Source organism: Saccoglossus kowalevskii, chromosome 15 (assembly GCF_978046115.1).
Source record: "Saccoglossus kowalevskii chromosome 15, keSacKowa6.1, whole genome shotgun sequence".
NCBI classification, from domain to species: Eukaryota; Metazoa; Hemichordata; class Enteropneusta; family Harrimaniidae; genus Saccoglossus; species Saccoglossus kowalevskii.
This window is the reverse complement of record NC_140655.1, coordinates 22,248,993-22,272,982: the sequence shown is the minus strand read 5'-3', so window position 1 is coordinate 22,272,982 and position 23,990 is coordinate 22,248,993. Positions and strand designations below refer to the sequence as shown.

Sequence of the window (23,990 nt, the reverse complement as noted above, 5' to 3'; positions counted from 1 at the left end):
GTGCTTTTTTAATAGTGCAAGTGATGTCATCATTATGTGTTCCAGTGCCAGTGATGTCATCATTATGTGTTTCAGTGCAAGTGATGTCATCATTAAGTGTTCTTGTACAAGTGATGTCATCATTAAAGTGCCTGTGAAATGGCTGCCATTTTCACGCCTAAAATTATCCATTGATACATAAATATTATTAATTTTTATGTTTCTAAGCATAAATAATTTTTTTAAGTGAAAACATGTGTTTTTTTAACATGTGTTTTTTGTGTATTTTAAAACGAGGCTCCTCATTAGCTTCTCATTTGCATACAGAAATTCCCCTTGTGACATCAGAAGGGGAAGTCGCTGGGCAGCTTGCATTGCCGATACGTGTAAATAAGGCAAATTTCTTGTGCTGTTTTCTCGTCTTTGACTAAATTGCCACGTATGTACTTGTTCGTCGAGGAAGAATGGACCATAATGAACACATAGTATCAAGTTTGTTGCATGGGGACTCAGTTTGTTGAGTCAGATGCAAAATATGTCCGGTCTGGTGTCGCTAGTCACCGTGGTCGTCACCGTCACCGGAGCACGTTTGTACACTGTCGCTGGACTCCGGCATTGGACAAAATCGAATTTGACGGCTGAATAGTCTTGTTATTTAGCAGGTTACTAGACACTATTGATTTATAAAATAGAGAAATAATTAGAAAACGACAAAACACAGTTACTAAATAAATGACTGCCGCGTTGTAATGGGTGAATGCGTCGGGTCATGAGGGGGACAAGTGCGTGAATGGCGGCGTTTAATTGGATAACAAAAATTATTGAGAGAGACTCACATACAGACAAATTCAGAGTGGATTTAGCGTGATTTTCATGATTATGACATCATATTAAAAAAATACATTGACAGCTCAAGCCCGGATTCTTATTCCGTAAATTATTACGCCGATCAAGCTGCAAGTAAAGGCAACAAAGGTGTGAATTCGACATTCAACACCAATAACCAAACAATTCAGACACTTTTAGGCTGCGAAAATGAAAACAGCCTGAGGGCTGCGTAATTTCCTGTTTGTCCGACGCTTCGTTTTCGTGTCATTATCAAAATTACTGCTACATTTTTACATAACACGGGTGGTCTCTATAAAGCGATAATCAGGATCGCAAAAAAATCAAATCATTTGAAACACATACTCGACGTCTCTCTTCCTTCTGAAATCAGTCTCAGTGATTATGGGCTGGTCCGGAATCTATTTTTTCGAAAACGTTTTGTATTGTCGGCGTTTCTCGTTAAAACCTAGTTGTTTTGTCATGGACAAGGACAGTTTTTCAAAAAAAAAAAAAGAATCTGAGGTGAAGTGGACACTGCATATGATGCTGTTACGAGGAAGTCCACCCCAACCCTTTCTCGTTATTTTCACGGCTTTCGTCCACCGATTTCGCACCTTTGGATCGATTGGAAACGTGTAAATACTTACACTAGGACTATACGCATTACTGCAATTGCCCACAACACAACGTTTAACCATCATAAAAGTTTGTTGTGAAAACAACTTCTGAAAATTCGCTCTCTCAAAAATAAAATAAAATAGACAAAAGAAACGCCGATTAAAATATGTATATCGTTTAAAAGTACAGTTGTACGTTGAATGACAGAGTGATATAAAAGTACGGCCCAGGGGTATGGCTTCCTCTCATATTTTTGCATTTGGTGGCGCACTTTCGGCGAGAGTCGGAAATCCGGAAACAGTCGACCGTTTCAGGATAGGTGGGCGTGGCTACAGCACGGGAAATATCTCAAATTTACTTGGATACGAGTAATCATTTTCAGCAAAAAAATCAATAATTGCCCACTTCAGTGGGGCACAGATCTAAAATGGGAAGCGTGTGGGTGGGCATTGCACAGGCACTTTAAGTGTTCTAGTACAAGTGATGTCATCATTAAGTGTTCTAGTACAAGTGATGTCATCATTAAGTGTTCTAATACAAGTGCTGTCATCATTAAATGTTCTAATACAATAGATGTCATCATTAAGTGTTCTAGTACAAGTGATTTCATCATCAAGTGTTCTAGTACAAGTGATGTCATCATTATGTGTTTCAGTGCAAGTGATGTCATCATTATGTGTTTCAGTGCAAGTGATGTCATCATTATGTGTTCTAGTACAAGTGATGTCATCATGTGTTTCAGTGCAAGTGATGTCACATCATTATGTGTTCTAGTACAAGTGATGTCATCATTCTGCGTTTAAGTACAATTGATGTCATCATTTTTTTTTATTATGTATATAAGAAGTGAGACAGGTTCTGAGGAGGTGAGGTGGTGCCAGCATACAGTAAAATCATTCAGTATGAACAAAATAAACTCACCTAGGTTGAGTGAAAGCACCCTGTAATACCAATGCTGCATGGCATGCACACTGTGTACGAATATCATTTAAAACACTGCTCAAAGGAGGCTGGCTGGATTTCTTCAATGAAGAGAAAGAAAATAATAGTAAAGAAAGTATTTAACTGCATTCACAATATCATCACTATGGTTGGTTAGAAATTCAAAACAAAATATAATGATGAGGCTTTTAAACTACACTGTACATGCACATCTATTTTTACAGAGAGTCTCTCAAGATGAGACAGGAAATGTCACCAGTGTCAGATTCCAAATGTCAAGATGAATAAAATCGTGTATAGACCTTTGGTGTATTTCTTTCCTCCATGCTAACTCTATCAAAACATTCCATTAAATAATTCAACATTTCAGTTTCTTTGCAGTCTTCAATATTGAACCGTTCACTTCCAGAGTCACCAGCAGTTGATGATGGACTTGGTACAGAAAGACTAAAACTGGAAACAATATAATATAATATAATGTCATGGTTTTTGTCATACATTTTATTGGGATCACTCACACTCACAGAAATCTTTATACAATTCTATATTCTTGATTTACTTCAACATAAATACGGTGGCCCCTCGCTAAGTCGCGCCTCGGTAAGTCGCGATTCGGCTAAGTCGCGGGTACTTGGATGGCTCCCAAAATTTCTATTGTTGTTTTGACGCTGTCAGAACTTTTCCCGAAAAACTGTGAGAAATTATCTATGAAGGTGGTTATTTTGACGAACATGTTTATAATTGCGATGAAACTGGTTTATTTTGGAAGCTGTTACCGTAGAAGTCGCAAGCAACAGCAAGCGGCCCACATAATATCAGACACAAACAAAATAATCAACGCAATGTTTACAGCAAACATAATCATGATTTTATTCGAATACTGCCTGACACATGTGATGATACATCAATTAACTAAACCGAGGGTTTATATGTGCTTTTTATATGTTTTTCAATGCACGACCTCCCTCTTTCACGACGTCCCTCGGTAAGTCGCGGCCCTCAATAAGTCACGGTTTTTGCTTGGATCCCAACACCCGCGACTTAGCGAGGGGCCACTGTAATTTAGAAGCCGAAAAAACTAGTTAATTTTTTTCTAAGACATTTTATAACAACAAATGTTTGCTCTTTGCTTCATGACTTTCTAGAAAAAAATCGGCTGAGCTGAGCTGATTTTTTTCTGTTAATAACTAAAACATTTTAGTTTATAAATTTAGTTTCCTAGCATCACACGCAAGACGATTGGATGTGACTTTGGCACACTGCATTACTGCAGAACCACAATAAGATGCCAACAATAGTTACATCTTAAGCTGACGAAAATACAGGATACTATTTTTAACGTGTAGTGCAGCCATAGTTTTTGACTGCAATTACCAGACATTTTGGAGTGAATGTATACTGTAGAATACTTTATTTTCGCTTGGAATTTATTTTCGCTGAAGGGATAATTCTGTGAAAATAAAATCCAGCAAATATACTTTTGTTCCTATATTTCACATTCAACTCATCAAAAATCAGTGAAAATAAATTCCATACAAAACACCCAAAAAGCTTTTTCAGCGAAAATTAATTCCAACGAAAATAAAGTATTCCACAGTATTGTAGTGCTTACCTAGGTGGAGACGGTGAATACCCTTTATTGTTAGACGTTGATAATCTTGGTTGTAAACCATCCGCTGTTAAGCTAGGGAGTCTATTTTCACCCCTACAGTGATTGGTTAACACTTCAATCAGAATCTGATTTATTAAATCTTTTAAATCAATGTAAACTGTTGAGAAAACATTCATACAAGAGTTTTAATATGGAAGTCAATATAGCAGTAATGTTGAATCATTAGGATGTGTGAGGGCGCTATACCAAAATATGTCATAAATGTAGTCAGCCAATCACAGAGCACCTTGCTACAAAAAATAAATAATTTTACATTTTGTTACACACGCTTTGACTGGTTGTTAGTCAAATGTGTAACAAGTAGATTGTCACAACTGTAAATGTAAATTTGTTGATAAGTTAAATTCACTGAATCAAATCCATGTAAACAGGTTAATTAACAATAGAGCTCATTGTTTCTTTGCAAGGTTCGTGAACTTAAAACCCAATGAAATTGTTCAAAACATCAAAATATTGAAATTAAATGCTACTGGTAGTAAAAATAAATGGTTTTACAGAACATGGTTTATCTTTTTCATATCTAGGATTACCTTGTTGAGGATCCTGTTGGAATTCTTGAGATAGTTGTGGTAGAAATATTAGATCTCTTCCTTTTTCTTTCCATGAGGTACGGAATATACGACAGACTGTGGTTACTAACTGGTCTTCTGTAACCTCACCAGTTACACTGGATTCCTGACAAAGATACAATATTACATATGTTAAATTTAGAACTTGATTTTCAGTCAAAAACTATAAAATACTTTATTTTCGCTTGAAATTAATTTTCGCTAAAGGAATGATTCAGTGAAAATAAAATCCAGGGAATATACCTTTTTTCCTATATTTAACATTCAACTCGTCAAAAATCAGTGAAAATAAATTCCATACAAAACACCCAAAAAGAATTTTCACGGAAAAATAAATAATTTAATATTTGCTTCAAATAAAGTAAATTTTTAATATTTCCTACTTTCGTCTTCAATATTTATGAATACATAATGAGCATTTGATATTTGCCGACATGTGTCAATCTTTTCTATGAAGGTCAAATAGTGGTGTTAATATTGTATGTGTGGACACTGTAGTTTTTGTGGATATTGTGTTTGACAACTTGACATGTTCATGAAATTACGCTATTAAAGTAATTTAATATTCAGTAGGAGTTTACCTTTTGTGACAGGACTTTGCGTTCTTTTCTTTCAACGTCTTCCATTTCCTGCGTTTCTATCCCAGAATCCACATCCATCTGAGATAAGGTACTGTAACAATAAAACGTATACAACAGATCGAAGTTCAGCTACTTGAGAATACAATTCTCAGATTACACTCCCCATAGACAATGATGTACATACCTGAAAACCAGAGCTACTTGTTGTCTCTCCTGTATGTATGTGCAAATTGCAAGTGCTAGTGCTGACACATAGTGCATTTTTACCACAGAAGTCATATTCATGTTTGGCACTACATGACAGGGCTGTGCGGCCATCTCCTTATCAAATTGCAAATTAATGCGCTATCCTGGCGTCAACCAGGCTCGGTCGAACACAGGCACCTGCAGACCTTAACTAAGGTTCCCCCAAAGTCACATTCGTTAGTAAATGAATCTCGGCCTTCCCATTGAGTCTGTGGCACACTCACACAGGGTAGGGGTCGACCTTTTTGATGTTCAGCCTGAGGTAGGATTTGAACATTTGCTTACTCTGGTTTGACATGGTGCAATCATGCTATTCTGTGCAAGAAGTTAGTTACAAAACAAGTCATTGAAAATGACACAGTCCCCGTTAAGTTCTCTTTGTGCTCGTCATATTAAAGCGGAGGGGTTGTCGCGAGCGTGTCCTTGAAACTTGAGTTCCAAGTGGCGTATACAACAGATTGTTTATTTACATCAAAACACGTGTTTCGTGTCATAGTAATATGGCCAAAATAAAAACAGCCGTTATTCAGCCATCTTTGATCTGATTATGAAACACACTGATATGTATGATGTATGTGCCAAATACGAATGAAAATGGTACATAAATTGTGGAAATATAGTAGTAAGGCCAAAAAGTCAGATGGCTGTCAATCGGCCATCCTTGACCAGATTTTGAAACAAATTGTCATGGATATGCATCCTAACATGTATAAAGTACATGTATGTGCCAAATTTGAATGAAAACTGACAGAGCACGTCCAAGATACCGCATAAAAAAACAAAAACAAGATGCCTGCCAGTCGACCATCTTTGATCCATCATGGACATGTATCCTAACATGTATAATCTATGTACCAAGTTTGAATGACAACTGACAAAGCATGTCCAAAATACAACATTTTCCAAAAACAAGATGGCTGCCAGTCGGCCATTTTAAATCGAATCGCTAAACCACTGCATGTGCATATGTCCCACATAAGGTACTAGGCACATGCAAAGAATGAACGGAATCGGTCCACAGGATTCTGAAATATGACGTTGGATAGACTGACGCAGGGACAGACGAACACACGGACGGACGGACAGACTCAGGAACTCATGGATGGTCGGGGACATGTATCCTAACATGTATGATCTATGTAGTAAATTTGAATGAAAACTGACAAAGCATGTCCAAAATACGACATTTTCAAAAAACAAGATGGCTGCCAGTCAGCCATCTTTGATCCAATTGTGAAATAAATCATCATGGACATGTATCCTAACATGTATAATCTATGTACCAAGTTTGAATGAAAACTGACAAAGCATGTCCAAAATACAACATTTTCAAAAAACAAGATGGCTGCCAGTCGGCCATTTTGAATCGAATCGCTAAACCACTGCATGTGCATATGTCCCACATAAAGTACTAGGCACATGCAAAGAATGAATGGAATCGGTCCAAGGGACTCTGAGATATGACTCCGGACGGACGCACGGACGGACGGAGACCGAATTATAAGTCCCCGTTTTCGGACTTCGTCCGAACGGGGACTAATAGAGAGGATGATGATGGTGGTGGTAAGAGTGTGGATATCATAGTATTATATAGTATCATGGTAAGGATATTTACCTTTTTTCACATGATTCTAAGTCCATATCCATGGATTGAGTGAAATTGTCAGTATCCATAGACTGTGCCTCTTGTGTCACTGAATCTAATACAAACAGTATACTGGTTACAATTATGCTTTTACGAGTATATGATATTACTATTCAAAATTCATAGAGATTTTTTCCCAAAGGCCAAGAAGCACAAAGTTTTATCAGGGCTAGTAAAAGTTTCAATACTTTATTTGCTAAAAGCACATATATACCCCAAATCACATTTGTTGTATATTGAATCAATAAAATGGAACTGATTTTGACCATAAAAAACACCTACTGTAATTTTCGCTAAAGGAATGGTTCAGTGAAAATAAAATCCAGCGAATATACCTTTTTCCTATATTTTACTTTCAACCTGTCAAAAATCAGTGAAAAAAAAATCCCATACAAAACACTCGAAAAGTCTTTTCAGCGAAAATTAATTCCAGCTAAAATAAAATATTTTACAGTACATACATCTTGTACGCTTCTGAAAGGGTTTTATTAAACTGACCTGACATGGCCTGATCACCCTCCATAGGAGGTGTGTCTGGTAGTCTTCTTACTACATTGCTGGCACCGGATGGCATCAGCGGTGAACTGCTCGGTGACTGTGCTACAGGTGGTGATTGAGACTGTGAAGTTTCCTGTACAGATTTTGATGACGTAGGGGTGGAAGATGAGCTATTACTACTACTACTACTGCCACCACCCAAACGTGCCAGTCTACGGCGACGAATCTAAAACAGTAATAGAAGCATCAATTATTTATTAAGTGATATGAGTTGTATTACATGCCTACAGTTTCATGTAAATGTGATAAATATGGTACTTTAGAATACTGTAAAATACTTTATTTTCGCTTCGAATTAATTTTCGCTGAGAAAAATGATTCAGTGAAAATAAAATCCACCGAATATAGCTTTTTCCCTAAATTTTACATTCAACTAGTCAATAATCATTGAAAATAAATTCTGTACAATACACACAAAAAGTATTTTCAGCGAAAATAAATTCCAGCTAAAATAAAGTATTCTACAGTATTGATAAATATGGCATCTGTCATTAACATAAGGGCATACCGATAAAATTAGTCCACCTGTGTTATTGGTAAGGTTAAAAAAAAACAAATATTGATCTGTTGTTAAATGTAAAAAATATAAGCGTTACACTCGGGATTCAGAGATATAACCATGAAATTGAAATGAACAAATATAATTACAGTTAACAAGCCCAGGCATCTAAAGTATGAAAACAATCTGGTACAGAAAATGAAGTTTACTTTAAAATACTTTATTTTAGCTGCAATTCATTTTCGCTGAAAAGACATTTTGGGTGTTTTGTATGGAATTTATTTTCACTGAATTTTGACAAGTTGAATGTAAAATATAGGGAACAAGTCATGAATGACACTGCCTTCGCTAGTTGTCATTCTAAAGTTGCATGGACATAAATTGGCAAAGGTGATTTCTATGGCATTTTCAAGTTTATAGCACTCTCCATCCAGGTCAGCATTATTCTCAGCAAGGAAACCAGATAGCACCAAACCAGTACAACAGGTAAAATGACAAGGAAGTATACAAATCAGATCTGCAAATATGTCAGTGTTGTGTCTGTTTGGATAAACTAGTTTGTGGCCCTGGATTAGTTTCAATATCTCTAAAAAGAACAAGATTACTTCTCATACGACAATGATACAAATAAAGTGCAAAAATCCAGAAAAATATTATCAAGTTTTTATTATCATACATTAATATTAACAAATCGTGTGAAATTTTATGTACAGAGAAACACATATTTATGCTTTGGTTGACAGAACTTCTCAAAGTAAAAAACAGAGGACACGCAGTGAATAGTACCGGTATGTTTTTGTAATACATGCAGTTCCAGTGGCTTTGCTTTCTGAGAAAAAAAAATCTGGCTATGCACCTGAAAAAAAAGCAAAAAAAAAAAAAACATTTAGCCCAAAGTAAGCAGAGGTTGTAGCAAATGTGCTCCCATTGGCTGTTAGATTTAATTAAAAAAGATATTTGAGTCTTTTTAGTACGAAAAAATATTACTTAATAAATTTATACCAGCCAGAAAGAAATTGCAGTTCACACTGTACTATTTTAAACATGTTCTATCAAAGTCTAGGATGAACTAATTCGACAGTCTGTTTCCACTCTATAAAGTTGTCAAATTAATATATCAAAAGAAATAAAAAAAAACTATTGAGAAAAATACAAAAAAATACATTTAATATAAAAGCAGATAGAAGTGCATAAAAAACTAATCAGCAGAGGTAGTGATCATGTAATCAAATTTCCTTTGAACTGGATTGCATTGTCTCAGATTGGCTGCTAATTTGCATATTAATTTGCATACTAATTACCATATATTACCATATACCATGTATTAAAATATATAAAATAATATCCGAAGTTTTGAAAAAAAAAATTATGACTATTAAGTCAACATCATTAAAATTGAGGATTACGTGAATTTGACCCCTTCCCTAATATTGTTTCACATATCCCTTAAAAACATGGCCGCCGTTAAATCCATCTCAATCGAGGTCCGTAATTTATTTTCCTGCTCATAATGGAGATAAATTATGGGAGCTAAACATTGAAATTGCCACCCTGACTTCAGTACCGAAATAAATAGCTGATTGGGAAAATGTGTCTCTGTTGACAGAGGTTCGATTTACCGATAAACTTCAACGCCGCATGGAGCATAGAGGTCCCGGTCACGATTGCAGTAACGCACGCGGTTATCATATTTACTTCAAAGGTAATTTAACAGCGATGATAGATTCATTGATATTTAATTACAGTACTTTTCAATTTCATCATTGCTTTCGGTTGGCCGAACTTGACTTGTGTTTTCTCGATAATTCTAGTCTAATTGTCGTCACGAAACCAAGTTTCAATCTGCTAGCAGTTGCCAATGAACACCGGAAATAGCAATCGTACATAACAGAATCACGATCAGCGTGTTCTAAACTTAAACGTTTTTATTATTCCAGTATTTTATATGCCAAACGTTATTCCCAAGCCTCCTAAATGACGAGATAAACTTTCGATTTACACGTTTCATAACCAGTTCTTGAACTAATAGCAGGACTGTTTTTCTGGCAAAGTGTGACACTGTGCGATCGCTAGTTTCTAACTACAGTCAGGACACAAAAGGATAAATCAAAGTTCATAATAAATACCATAAGCACAGTTTCTTACCTTTGAGATAGAATTTAATCTATGTAAGCCTTGTGCAAAGAAAGATACAGTCCCGGAATACAATATCCTCAGACGAAATCGACGGCGATTTCCTCAGCGGTTAGACTGGCGCATGCGCAATACGGTATGCCAGTTCTCTTGCGAGATGTCGTTAAAACTCGGATTTTTTCGGCAAATTTCGGCATTTGTACTAGTAAAATGTTGAAAATCACAGAAAAACACAATGAAACTTTGGCGAATCAAAAAAATACTTGGCGTGCATATGTATGGCACTGAGAATTACATTTGCACCAACTTGGAAAAAAATTGGACAGAGCATATCAAAGTTATAAGAGGTAAAAGACGGACGCACGGACGGACGGACGCACGGACGGACAGAACCCAATCTATAAGCCTTCGGCAGACTCGCTGGATTTTATTTTCACTGAATCATTCCTTCAGCGAAAATAGCGAAAATTAATTCCAAGCGAAAATAAAGTATTTCACAGTAATGCATATTCTCTAAGACAGACAGGAAACGGAAATGAGACAAAAACAAATAATTTTTCAAGTTAGCTTAGGGGAAATAACGTTGCTAAGTATTATAGTCAGGGAAAGCTATTGTTTAAGCTAGTCTGTGATTGGTTGCTGGCAATGTTTGGGGGATTTTGACCAGTTTGTGATGTAGGCTTCACTTAGAGAATAGACGGTGTGCATACTGCAGAAATAATAATGTACATTGATCCATGTTTAAATACTGACATTTATAGCAACAGGAGTTCAGGAATTTAAATATGAACACATGGTTCCTACTGACGCAAATCAACAAGGCAGCTGACATAGATTTTACTCCAGCTGACATTTTATGAACAGCCATGTTGTGATAGTCAATAAATTATGCTCTTTTATTCGGATAAAAATACACACACACCAAGGATACAGCACTTTGATTAGTTTCAGGGGCATATTGGAAGTTTTCGCAAAATAAATGAAACCCTACAAAAATCTTCAGTCAATCACATTCCCTCTATAGAGGGACTGTGAGTCAATGGACAAGATAATAAGAGAGACCCATAGAATCTAGAGGGATAAAAAAACTAAAACACATAACAGAAATCAGCATGTGTGCTCTACCTTTTCCCTTTGCATAATTAAAACACTTAATTGGATTATCTTGATAGAACAAAAGGATCACCATGACCTGTGTTCCGCAGTGGCTATTACCATGGATGCTATTACCTACCAATTCTGATGCCCTGTGACCGTATTAATGTATCAATTTTTTGTTTTCACTTGCTTCTGTGAATTTATTGGTCGTAGTAATCAGTTTAAAGATTATTTAGAATATACTAGCTAGTATGTATTTGTGAGGTGGTAACAATGTGTGAAAGAGGCTCAACAGCAGATTGCACACCACCTTTAGTCAAAAGTGGACATCTTCATATACATGTAGCTCAGAATAATATGTTTGAAATATCCATACTCAGTGTTCTCCCCAAAGCGTTTTAGCGTAGCGGGGCCGCTACTCCATTATTTATGCCGCTACTCTGAGACATTGCCCGCTACTCTGTGGCATTTCCTGTTACTCTTTCTTTTAGCTTGTTAATACACGTGCGAATCTGTTAGTCAGCGTCATCAGCGTCCGGTACTGTGAGCCAAATCAGGTGTGAATGGAAACATGTCAGTGCTTACGCAAAGACAATGGACTAATACAGCTTCGTACTTCGACAATAAACACTTTCGCCCTATTTAATTGGGGTAATAGCGAGTATTTTCTCAGTAGCATATTTGGCTGGAAGAAGCAACGATGTCAAACAGCAGAAATATTACGTTGTGGTTCCGCGTAGAACGCCCTGCTGGGCCCCTGGTTGCGAGCGATAAACCCACCAGCAACGCGGTCACCGGTACCCCTGTCGGCAGTGGTACTAAACGTGTCCAAGATGATGTTACAACGAAAAGTGCAAAAAAATAAACTCTAGATTTGATGCACAATGGACAACAAAATATACGTGGCTGAGAGAAACATCCGATGGCAAAGGTAAAAAAAGTATTTATTTGTAGCGTTTTACTTGGAAGCGAGTTGTGACCTAGTTTAGTAAATTTTTGTATGGCTTCATTTTTTGCCGATCGTCGAAAAATTTTTTTGGAAACGACCTTCTTTCTGGAAGTTCAAAAATTGTTGGCTACGATTTATCAAAGTAACTAATACTAGTATTGTGTTTTGAAATAGTTGGGTAAAGTTTATCGTGGCAATTTTTAAGTTTAGCGACTTTTCAAAATGGCGGCAATTTGTTTATTTTCGTGTTGATCGTGACGATATTTTTTAAATACAAGTATTGATTCGCTCCTATTTCTTATCTTTTAGGAATGCTGTGTCACATATGTGGAAAATTCAACTTAAAAACATCCAGAAATAGTTCTTTGGTATGGAATTCTATGCCATGTATAAATATTACGAAATATGCTATCGATAAACACGCACACTCGGAGATGCACAAGAAGGCCATGTCATTTAATAGAAGTGGGAAGCAAAGAAAATCACGGCGTTCTCAAAAGCTGCAGATCACTGGGCTTCCATGAAAGTCCGAAAAATCAACATTACATAGAAATCACACAGCAGCAGATTCATTTAATCTTCTACATAAATTTGTTAAAAAATAAAGACACATTTTCATCCATGCAAGCCTGTCATTATTGTTTTCTTTATCTTCAGACAAATGCTAATGATATGTAAATTATATGCAAATTAGCCGCCACTCTGATACATTTTACTGGGGAGAACACTGATACTGTTTGTACTATTACGAGATACATATCCATAAAAAAGCTGTTACAATTTATTTTACAACAGTTTTTAAAATGTATGGTTTTGACCCAATTTACGTGACTACCAGCACCAGAATATTCTGAATAAACAATGTGTTAGAATGTATTCTCAAAGACGGAGCTACGTCACGATCCCCCAAACGTTGCCTGGAACAATCACAAACAAGAATAGACAATGAATTTTCGGACTAACATCTCTGTTTTCCCCCATGCTGACCAGCTTTCCCCACGGTAACGAAAATTTTTTTTGTCTTCTACAGACTTCCTGTTCCGGTCTTTCTTTGTTTATTTACAAAATGCGAAGGAATACATACAACAGAAATTCTGTAGTTGCCTAACCCTTATCTCTAGAAAACACAAATGATTTGTTACAATTTACTTAAACAGGGCGGCTACCTCATGATCCTGCAATATTATCAACATCATTCACACAAACACGAATGAATTCAAACAAGATCACACAATTCTTTTTCAGATGAAGGTTTTGTGACGTTTTTAAATAAAACATTCTCTGTCTGTTGTCTCGTTCAGAACAGTAATTTAGGTTATATATATCAAAAGACTAAGTATAGAGGTGCAAGTTCGCACAAACTGGACAGACATTGTTTACATAATTATCACGTGACATCGAACATGGCGAACCTTGTAAAAATGACTAAGTCCGCGATTGCGAGAGCACACTGCGGAATTTCCTGGTGAAATTTATGTCATGCATTGTTCGTAATCAAGTTCATTGAAATGCGTCTCCGATAATCAAAAGACCTATTATTCCGATTTCTATGCAGGTTTGTTTTTTTGTCCCCAAATTATTTCATACTTGACAGACTATTATTCTGTGACAAAGCATTTTCTTTAAAAACCCAGACATATTTCGCACCATCATTATCTTTTGAACGATAACTGCGAGTTTGAATGTCCTAGTCCGAACGCACTTGATTTGGCGGCGGTCCCAATGAGTCGTACTCGATCAAAACTTCAACTCGAGAAAAACGCGAAAAACAGTTTTGGTTAATAAAACACTGTAGATTTGCTGCATTATTATAAATATACACTAAAAATGGCCAAACATATTAATCACTGATATCATAGAACTCATAAAGAGTGTCAGATAATGAATAATTTCAAGCTCGAGCGTGAAAAATGAAGAAAACTGCTGGCATTTGAGTCCGTACTCCAGGAACGTTCGGGTTTTCCATTGTTATGCAAACGAACAACGAGGGATAATCCTCTGACAAACATTACTGTCCCACTGTACACGCTGACAGTTTACAAACAAGCTAATCCTTCAAGTGTCTCTGATAAGACATCTAATAAAACGGTTTTCATGGTGAAACAAAATGGCCGATGTTTGAAAAACAATTGCTGTGTCAGAGTGCGACACTGAGTGGCAGATTTTTCTTTGCCTCGTCTGTCAACGCTTTCTTTCTTTTCTTCGCCATTGCGTTAGAAAAAAATGTATTAGTAAAATAGAATATTGACTTGGAAAATAAAACGATTTAAAAGAAAGTTGTGCAAAGTTACAGTACTGTACTCCTTTCGCACAACCTCCCGCCCGCTTCCGCTTTCCAATCACCTTTTTCTCTCGCTTTTGCGACCGCTTGTTGAATTCGACCGGGCAATTTCCGCTTTATTTTCGACCGCGCAAACCCCGAAATATCACCGCCCACCTGCTCGCTCGCGTGCATTTAAAATTCGGACTAACAGAATAATTTCCGAGGTTCACATTGTCTTATAATTGTCTTTCTGTTTTTTATAGATGTTGAACAGCTGACAAAAGTTCAAATACTTTTTGTTTTAACTATATACAGTAAAACCTGTCAAAACCGACCCCTGGATAAACCGACCTACTGTCAGAACCGACCGATTTATGTAGTCCCGAAATTTCTCCATAGACGCCTATGTTAAAACAACCTGTGAAATCCGACCACTGTCTACTCCGAACACCGACCGCATTGATCGGCCCCAAGTCCAATATTCACACTGAATACATCGACCATCCGACCAGTTGCACCACGTCCGCTGTCTAGTAATCCGGTCTGCCCGACCTAAAAAGTGTGCATTGTGTTGAATTTACCGTGAACGTCACAGAAACAATATCAAATCTCACACTACAAGTAACGTCCCGTGTAAAACAATAGCAACTGATTAAGTTTTTCACACCACACGCCATCGCATCGCGTGATGTCTGGACAGTGTAATGACCCCGGATATAAACAAATGATCGGGGTCATCAACTTCAATTGCGGTGAAGCACACTGCATTATCACTTCTTCAACGATCAAAACATTGAGTTTTCTTCTTTCCATAACGATTCTGATCGACAATTTTGTGCTTTCGAATGTTTCCGTAAAGGGGGCTTCAAGATTGAAATTTATGATGACGAAGAAGCAGACGATGACAAAGAATTCGGAAACCTTATTTAGCATGTTGCAGAGCCGCAAACACAGTGTAGCGTTGTAGAATACCTCCACTTTGATGAACGTATACCGACTGAAGCAATGTATGACGGCGAGTGGGAGCAACAGATTGTTGAGAATTTTATTGCAGACAAAGAAAACCATGAATCTACAGACAACGATGACAACGACAGTCAAATTATTGACCCCCACGATGACCGTGACTTGACGCATGGCGATGTGCTAGACATGTTGACAAGATTACAAAACTTCGCAATAAACAAAGACTCCAGCTACTTGACAGATATCCAAAATTTCATAATTCGAACGAACAAAATCGTTGAAAAAAGATGTTCTTTAAAGCGGTGAAAACTTGATGATTTTTTTACATCGTAATTTGATTCATTGACTTAACAGCAAAATCAACTGTCTGCATAAATTATAATAATTACATGTAGCTCACGTGAACTTACGTTGTGATGTCATTCAAAATGGACGCCTTCAGTTACGATACGCGATACTTACCCGGTCTGTTCCAACAGTTATTTTAATGTTTATTGATTTCATGTACATACCATAATATTCTTGTCTTGTTTGGTAAATTATTTTATTGAAACAATACAATAAATGTAAATACATGTATAATCACCGGAGGCAAACTTCGGTGTCTTTCATTTGTCCCGTGTTTACAGCACATGTAATTGTTGTTTCAATCGAAGTTATGCCCACCCTGAATAAACCGACTCCCTCTGAAAACCGACCATAGATCCCAGTCCCTGTCATGGTCGGTTTTGACAGGTTTTACTGTATAATTATATGCACGCAACCTGACCCTTTGACCTCGATTTGGCTTGGACTGAATATTTTATTTTAAACAATATTCTGACGTGAAATACAAAATGTATTTCAACACAAGTACGACATGGTTGTCTGGGGTTTCTTTCCTGATTGTTGAGTCTTCGCAATGTGTTTTGTATAATTATTGTTGTTTTCCCCCGATGCTGAAGGACCGTAAAGCTAAATGGCAGTTACATGCATGGACTGAGTGAAAGAAAATATTTCTAAGCCTAAAATAAAACCTAATATTACACCTCTTTGTGTATTTGTTAATTTTACATATGTTTGTCATGACAGTATGTTTGTAAATATCTAGAAAAATCTCGTCTTTCGTTGATAATTTCGATTGTTTGTTTGGAATGTCGATTCCCGTTGGTTTCTCCATACTGAGTTTAGGAAGGGCGTCGATCAACACCGTGACAATCAGCCGAGAGAAGACAAACATTGACCGTAATTCATGGAGATCATGTCCGTAATTTGTGGGCTGAAACCCCAAATAATTAATCTTGTATTATTATTTTAATATATATTTTATTTTACATCGCAAAACTAAACCATGCCCAAAACAGAGCTAGAGTTGTTCGCGGTGAAACAACCGCATTGAAGACGATGCAACTTCAACTAGCCATTTCTTACCTTGAAATAAAAAAAATAAAAATTCGAAGAGCATCGGGGAAAATATTAATAATCATCCTTATCAATCGCTTGCTTTATTTTATTCGAATCCATGAAATTCACGATTTTTTTTTACATTTGTTGGCAACTTCTGCGCTAAAAAAGATTGAAAATGTGGGTGTGGTTATTTTGCAAAGTCCTGTTGATAATACGGACAAATATGGTTCTGTGACCCAGGTCGTGCTCCGATCAGGTGACTCTCAGCCAATCAATGATGTTGTAAGAAAGCATATTTGACGCTAATTGAAGGGTCGTCGTACAATCCAATCGCCGGCGTCGATTCACATAGTTTTTTGTGCTGTGACAGGCTTCAAAATTATTCGCTGAAAAACATATATTTTGACAAACTGATGGAATTTGACCTTAGTTCAAAAAGAAAATACTAGGCTAAGATACATTAGAGTTCACGCGAATCAGTTTTCTCTGTAAGTTGTGAAATAAAGTAAACCAGAGTAGGGTCGATGATTTTCAGCCTTGAAGGACTTCCATGTGAATCCTGAGTTTCGAATTGTTCATCGACTGGCCACCAAATAGTTATGGCTATAACTAAATTTGACACGTTTTTCTTTTAAGCCCAATAAATTATTCATACATGTCAAGCTCTGTTCGATTTTTTCAGGGCATGTGGCCGTTTTTAGTCGAAAATATTTTTTGTGGGAACACTTTTGCGGTACGTATACGGTATAAACCGAGCTCATTCAATGATCGTGACTTAATTTTAAAAATTGAATGTCAAATTTTACCAGACGAGGACCGATGTGGATTCGGTATCGTTATTTTTGGAATTAATCACTAACATTTCCTCGTTTCTCTGCTCTGTCAAAAGGAGTTACCTAGGCTTTTTTCACGTAACTGTCTCATTAAAATTAAAAAAAATATTACATCTAGAACAAGCACCAAAAACACGTAACAAGAGGTCCCAGTTCAGTTGCTTTCACGATACAAGTGTAATACAACTATTAGATTTAAAGTGTCGTTCAGAATGTAATAATAGTTAATACTAGTTGTATGTTCACACTTTACAATCAAAACCACCATTTCGACCACCCATGTGCCAGTTTTCAGTGTTTGGGCGAGCGGTCAATGTTTTCAATGAGCGAGCGAGCGAAAAAAAAAACGCGATTAAAATGCGGTCGGTTTCCGGTCGGACAAGACCGCGTGGTCGGAAATTAAGCGATAAGCGGTCGATGTAAAAGCGGAAGGTTGGGCGAAATGAGTACCGTATGACCATGTTTCTCCGACGAAGTCCACCGTCCACCGCCGTCCAGCGTGGGGAGAACCCTGACTGACAATAATGCTGACAATGGACGTTAGATAAACACGCATTGTTTGCAACTGAAAGCTTATCACCCGTTATATCAGAATCGTCAACAACAGAGTATACAGATAAGATGTTATCATTTAATTCCTTCCAAAGATAAACACTATTCAAATATCCACGAAACGGCAGTTGTAGTCTTTTCTGCTAGTGTTTTAAAACACTAATTTGAGCAACGTTATTTCGCAATTTCGATCTTTTGTAAACCAGGGATGATGTATCAAGTTCTAAAGTAACCGTTTTATCAAATTTTGAAAAATCAAAAAAAAAGTGAAAATTTCCCTTCTCGCTACCTTAATAATTTCCCTTTCTGCAGCGATTCTCTAAGTCAAGCCTACGTCACAAACTGGTCAAAATCCCCCAAACATTGCCAGCAACCAATCACAGACTAGCTTAAACAATAGCTTTCCCTGACGATAATACTTAGCAACGTTATTTCCCCCACGCTAACTTGAAAAATCTTTTGTTTTTGTCTCATTTCCGTTTCCGGTCTGTCTTAGAGAATGACACAAACATTATTTGTCTTCCAATAGTTTCTGGTTTGGTCTGCCAATAACTTAAGAGAGCTTTTTTTCTACCTCTACAAACTGGCTAAGAATACAGGCAGGCAGCAATTACATGAAGTAGACATATTTCCTTTATAACTGTTTTCACTTATGCAAGATATGATGATGGTGATTATATAGTCAGTACGTGGAAGGTACTAACGGAAGGAGCCACGACGCTATTGTTTTAGCTTTACCCCATGATCGTTTGTCAATGTTTGTTCACAAACATTCTTGTTAGCTTTTAGCACCTTCGTACAATGGGTTATGCTAATCTCGAACATTCAGCAATATTCAGAGCATGTTCAGAAGGGATAGTCGAACCTCGCATGTACAATATTGAAAATGGCGTCTAGTTTGAATGCTGTTGTTTCCGGAGATCTTGGTGAACTCTCATGGAAAATTGTCACATATAACATTGATTAAAGAAGAACTGATGAAATATCGTGAATTTTGTATTTGTAATGGTAATGAGACTTAATCAATGATTGCTTGTGACGATTGCATTATTCAATGGTACCATTGTCAGTGCGTGGGTTTGGCGCCCGAAACTGTCAACATTTTTGACCACCAGACATCGACGAACACCAACAGAAAAGATAGTATCGAAAGAAGAGCATGCCTAGACACTTTTTCTGTGATAATATTTTTTTAGGAGTCCTTAGGAATTGTTGTTGTATGCACTCAAAATCTTGTTATAGTTACAGTTGCTAATAATTAAAACATGTGAAATATGTCAAACGTTCATCTGTTGAATTTCCGGTTGTGAAATACGTATTTTGACCCTTCACATCTAAACAAACCAAGTGCGCATGTGTGATGACCGGAGTTTCATAATGCGCATATATTTTATGGTCACATTAAAAATCGGCGAGGTTATATCATACTCCGCTAACTCGTTACTTGTGTAAACAATCGCAAACTATCATCGACATCAAAGATGAGCTAGACAATGTCCTTATCAGGATTAATTTGGGTTGAAACAAAAGGAAATAAACCAGTTAAGAGGCTTAAGTGGCCACTTGATAGGCGTCGTGGCTCCTTCCGTTAGTACCTTCCATGGTAAGTATAAGTAATTTAATATATTTTGTCATTTTGTACACTTGTTTGTGTCTATTTTTTTAATGTTTGTTACTGAGATGGCAGTTCTAAATAAAATTCCTACGCTCAAAACAACAGATTATATTCCTAAAGCCTAAGTAATAATATTACAGGCGTTCTAGCAATAACATCAAATAATCTGACAAATAGAAAAAAAGTGATTATAGATTCAATACAGATTTCTATTCACAGTTTCACAGCGGAAAAAAAACAGTTACGTAACGCATCATAATTTATTCATAAAGCAGCAGGTCACGAAATACCAAACGATAATTTACTGTAAACAACAAAACAAAACCAAGAATGTTTTGTTTTGTTTTGTTTTTCAATCTGCAATTCTGCTTTTTATATTCCGTCACCGACAGCATAATAAGTATCATCAAAGAACGACCACCTTTAAATAACGTGATGAAGCCGAATTCTGTATGATTACTGGATATAAAAGCCGGGCAATGCGACCGAACAGCGAACATTCAGAACACAACAACAATGACTTGCGCGACACGTGAAAAATCGCGATTATTCGTCCGTTTTACATCTTTTGAATCACTCACCTCGTCTGGAGTTAGTTCACTCATTGTTTTTACTCCAATGATGCACGCTAGATAGATATATCAGTTGGATTGGTTGAAATCGCCTAGTTTCTGCCAGCGGCTTTTCCGACTTACAGTTCTACGGTGGCCATCTTGTTTTGAATACTTCGATTCCCTGTTCCAGATGTATCGCATGGTGGCGCTATAAGCAATAAGGTATTATTAAAGTCGCAGCCCACTTCGTAAATATATGAAACATCACTCCAAGAATAAGCTAAAAACACAAAATGTGATATCTTCGACTCATTTTTTTCGCTCATTTTGCGATTACTTTAAGGCAAAAGCATTTTCTCATGAAAACTCGAACTATCGTCCATTTGTTATTATCCGTATATTAACAAATAGGTCCGCGCCCCCATTTTTTATGTTTTCAGAGTGTGATTTCATCACATCGAATTATTTTTTTTAAATAAATTTCCATAAAACATTCATACTTTCATCAAACAGCACCTTGCGTCAAAATAGGAATGCAACTACATCTAAGTTCCCACTGCGTGTAATCATGTAACTAAAATTGTGTGTCATCTTTTGATTAAGCATCAACAGGGCCTAAGATTTTGTACAATGCATAAGAAATCTTACCTTTAGATGCACCCCTGAAATGAGGTAAAGCGGCTATGAGTGATTACTCTTTCTCATCAAATCTCAGACAACTATCCTAGAAAAATCGAGTAACTATCGGAAAAAAAATTGCCGTATTCCGGTAAAAGTCGTTCCTTTTTCTCAATTATACACTAATTCAAGAACAAACAATTATTACATTCCTAAAATATGGTCAATTTTGACTAAAAAATATATTATTCGACAACTCGACGTAAAACTCTCTTATTTATGGATGATCTGAGCTGAACTGAATACAGAGAATGACTGAAATGCACGCGAGACCGAGGATTCCCGATGTGTAATCACCATTCGGCAAAATTCGGCATTTAGCGTGAGCCACCAGCGTAGCCGAGACGCACGTTCGTCAGAGATAAGGCCGATTGACACCTGTAAACAATAGCGTTGCCAGTCTGTTTATTAGTTGTCTGAGATCAAATGAATGTAAACAATTTGCACAGCTCTTTCAACGTGTCAACGCAGTTTGGGTGACGCGAAAGGCACCTTCAAAGTTATGATAAAGTGGAAATTAAAAAAAATCGAACTTGTTTTCACTGAGACAATGACTTTGTGATATTTCCCATATTCCGACACATGCATAACAATTGTTGTCGCATGGAGTTACATCCACAGTCACTTGTTACCCATAACAAGTCTTTTATTAACAATCGGAGGTCCGTACCTCCTCAACTACACATAAAAATAGACTGTTATGTGTAGTGGAGGAGGTACGGACCTCCGATTGTTAATAAAAATCTTGTTATGGGTATCAAGTGACTGTGGTCACATCACCCTATTGAGGGACGGTGGTTACATCCAATAAACACCTTTTGTTTCAAGTCTATAGTTGACCTCAGACTCGTCACAGTCCCTATCTATGATAGAGGGACTATGGACTAGTAATACAATTATTAGTCTGAGAGTTGACGCAGAAGTACGGGCAAAATTTCTCCAGCTGACGTGTTTCATTCTATAGTCTTCTTTTGTTAAAATAATCATTTGATATCTGGTAGAGTGTATGTGCGTCAACATAATTCTCGCCCTCGCGTCAGAGTCAATGCGAACTTACTTAATAAGAGTGTGCCGAATTGGCTATCAATCATAATTACACGAAGAATATAGAACATTTTCCTGGGGTATTTGAAACCAAAAATTGTCATTCCAGCTCAGCAGCCAATCAGCGACGGCCTTACAGTCAGATGACAATTTTGGTTTCAAATACCCCAGGAAAGTGTTCATGTTCTTCGTGTAATTAGGTGTTCGTATGCAAGGGATTTTTCCACACAAAAACGCCGGCCGAAAATTCGGCCGAATTTTGTTGTCGGTTGACTTAATATAACTCCAACGGGTCGCATTTTTGTAAAAGATTGGTATTTTTGTCCTGATTTGTAGGAATCTGAAAAACGCGTTTCACAACTTGTCTCTTATTTAGTTTTATGCTGCATTCAAGATGGCGGCCCCCATATAGTAAATATTTATTTTATTATCACGTGTGCGCCAGCTGACTGTGGATCAGACAAGTCGTCGACGAATTATTTTATTTTTTCTCAAAATTTGCTCAGAGTATTCCATACAAAGTGCAGGGCGTAATTCTCAATGTATTGGAAAGTTGTTTTTGCAGTCTTTGAATGGTGTGTGTTTTTTGCTGTTACAACTTGTTCCAAACAGCGAACACACTGGCTAATAAGCGAAGGGATGATCCCACATACTAGGCACTCCGATTTTACCCGGCCTACAAACTAAGTTCACTGTGTTTATTTGCACCTCTATGGTATGAGATACCATAATTTGTTGGTGTGCTCGAAAACAGTTATTGAGGTGACCTTCAAATCCAAGATGGCGTCCAAGATGGCGACCAAGCCTGTACAACCTAATATAGCTGGTTTCATTTATGATAGAATATTTGTGAAAGTGGCTAAATATATGTTTTTTGTGAACACAAAAGTTCACGAACTAACATTCCATGATGATAAAAGTATTGTTTCTTACCAAACTGTAAGATATTAACCAACATTTGTTGCAACCCACGTTTTATGTTTATAACTGATGATCCATTTGTTTGTATCATGGCAGCTATTCAGCAGCTGAAAGTAAATAGCAATTCCACATTTGGTGACTTGGCAGGAACTGTGCCAAGGTTGATAATGAGACAGGTTCCCACGAGATGTACAGCATATGTATATTGGGTGACTGGCACATATCCAGAAATATCAATAAAGAATCCTGAACGAGAAAATCGAACTCAATCAGCACACAGTCCCTCAAGGGACTGTGATCAGCAGAAGGCGTTATCACCGTAATTAGCAATGCACACCAACAAGTGGACAAACAGTTTAAAAAGGCCCTTCGAGATTTAAAGAGTCATTGGCACATTTTGGTTTATTGTAATAAAAAAAAAACGAAACAAAACGGGGAAAACACACATAATGAAAATTAAACTGTGATCAGTGGAAATGGGTTTTATACGTACAATATTTACAACTGTCGGTCGACACTTGACCTGTATATTCACTTTTCAGTAGTATATAACGACATAAAACATTTGCCGAAAATAACAATATTTATCAGTAAATGGTTCATTTCGCTGATTACAGATAATCAAAAAACAAGGGTCTTACACATACAATATTTACAACTGTCGGCCGAAACTTGACCAGTAAATTCATCTTTCAGTCGTGTCGTAACTAGATAAAACATTTGCCGAAAATAACAATATTTATCAGTAAATGGTTCATTTCGCCGATTACAGATAATCAAAAAACAAGGGTCTTACACATACAATATTTACAACTGTCGGTCGAAACTTGACCAGTAAATTCATCTTTCAGTCGTGTCGTA

The 23,990-nt window shown here is 36.9% G+C and overlaps 1 protein-coding gene and 1 long non-coding RNA gene across 2 annotated transcripts in view; one reads left to right on the top strand and one right to left on the bottom strand.

Annotated features, from left to right (window-relative positions):
- The window catches only part of LOC100370074 (ubiquitin conjugation factor E4 B), a 55,068-nt gene extending 34,416 nt beyond the window's left edge, over positions 1–20,652 (bottom strand). Inside the window, exons 1-8 of the mRNA XM_002737305.3 lie at positions 20,514–20,652; positions 7,579–7,804; positions 7,051–7,135; positions 5,190–5,280; positions 4,570–4,714; positions 3,980–4,136; positions 2,670–2,820; positions 2,347–2,447 (exon numbers count right to left, since the gene is read on the bottom strand). Coding sequence (XP_002737351.1) covers positions 2,347–2,447; positions 2,670–2,820; positions 3,980–4,136; positions 4,570–4,714; positions 5,190–5,280; positions 7,051–7,135; positions 7,579–7,804; positions 20,514–20,537 — 980 coding nt within the window. The 5' untranslated portion in view covers positions 20,538–20,652. The remainder of the gene's footprint in view (positions 1–2,346; positions 2,448–2,669; positions 2,821–3,979; positions 4,137–4,569; positions 4,715–5,189; positions 5,281–7,050; positions 7,136–7,578; positions 7,805–20,513) is intronic.
- Positions 12,138–12,939, top strand: LOC146734074 (uncharacterized). The gene is made up of 2 exons (XR_014931710.1): positions 12,138–12,299; positions 12,627–12,939. It is a non-coding gene; the product is annotated as an uncharacterized LOC146734074 (long non-coding RNA).
- Positions 20,653–23,990: the final 3,338 nt, after the last annotated feature.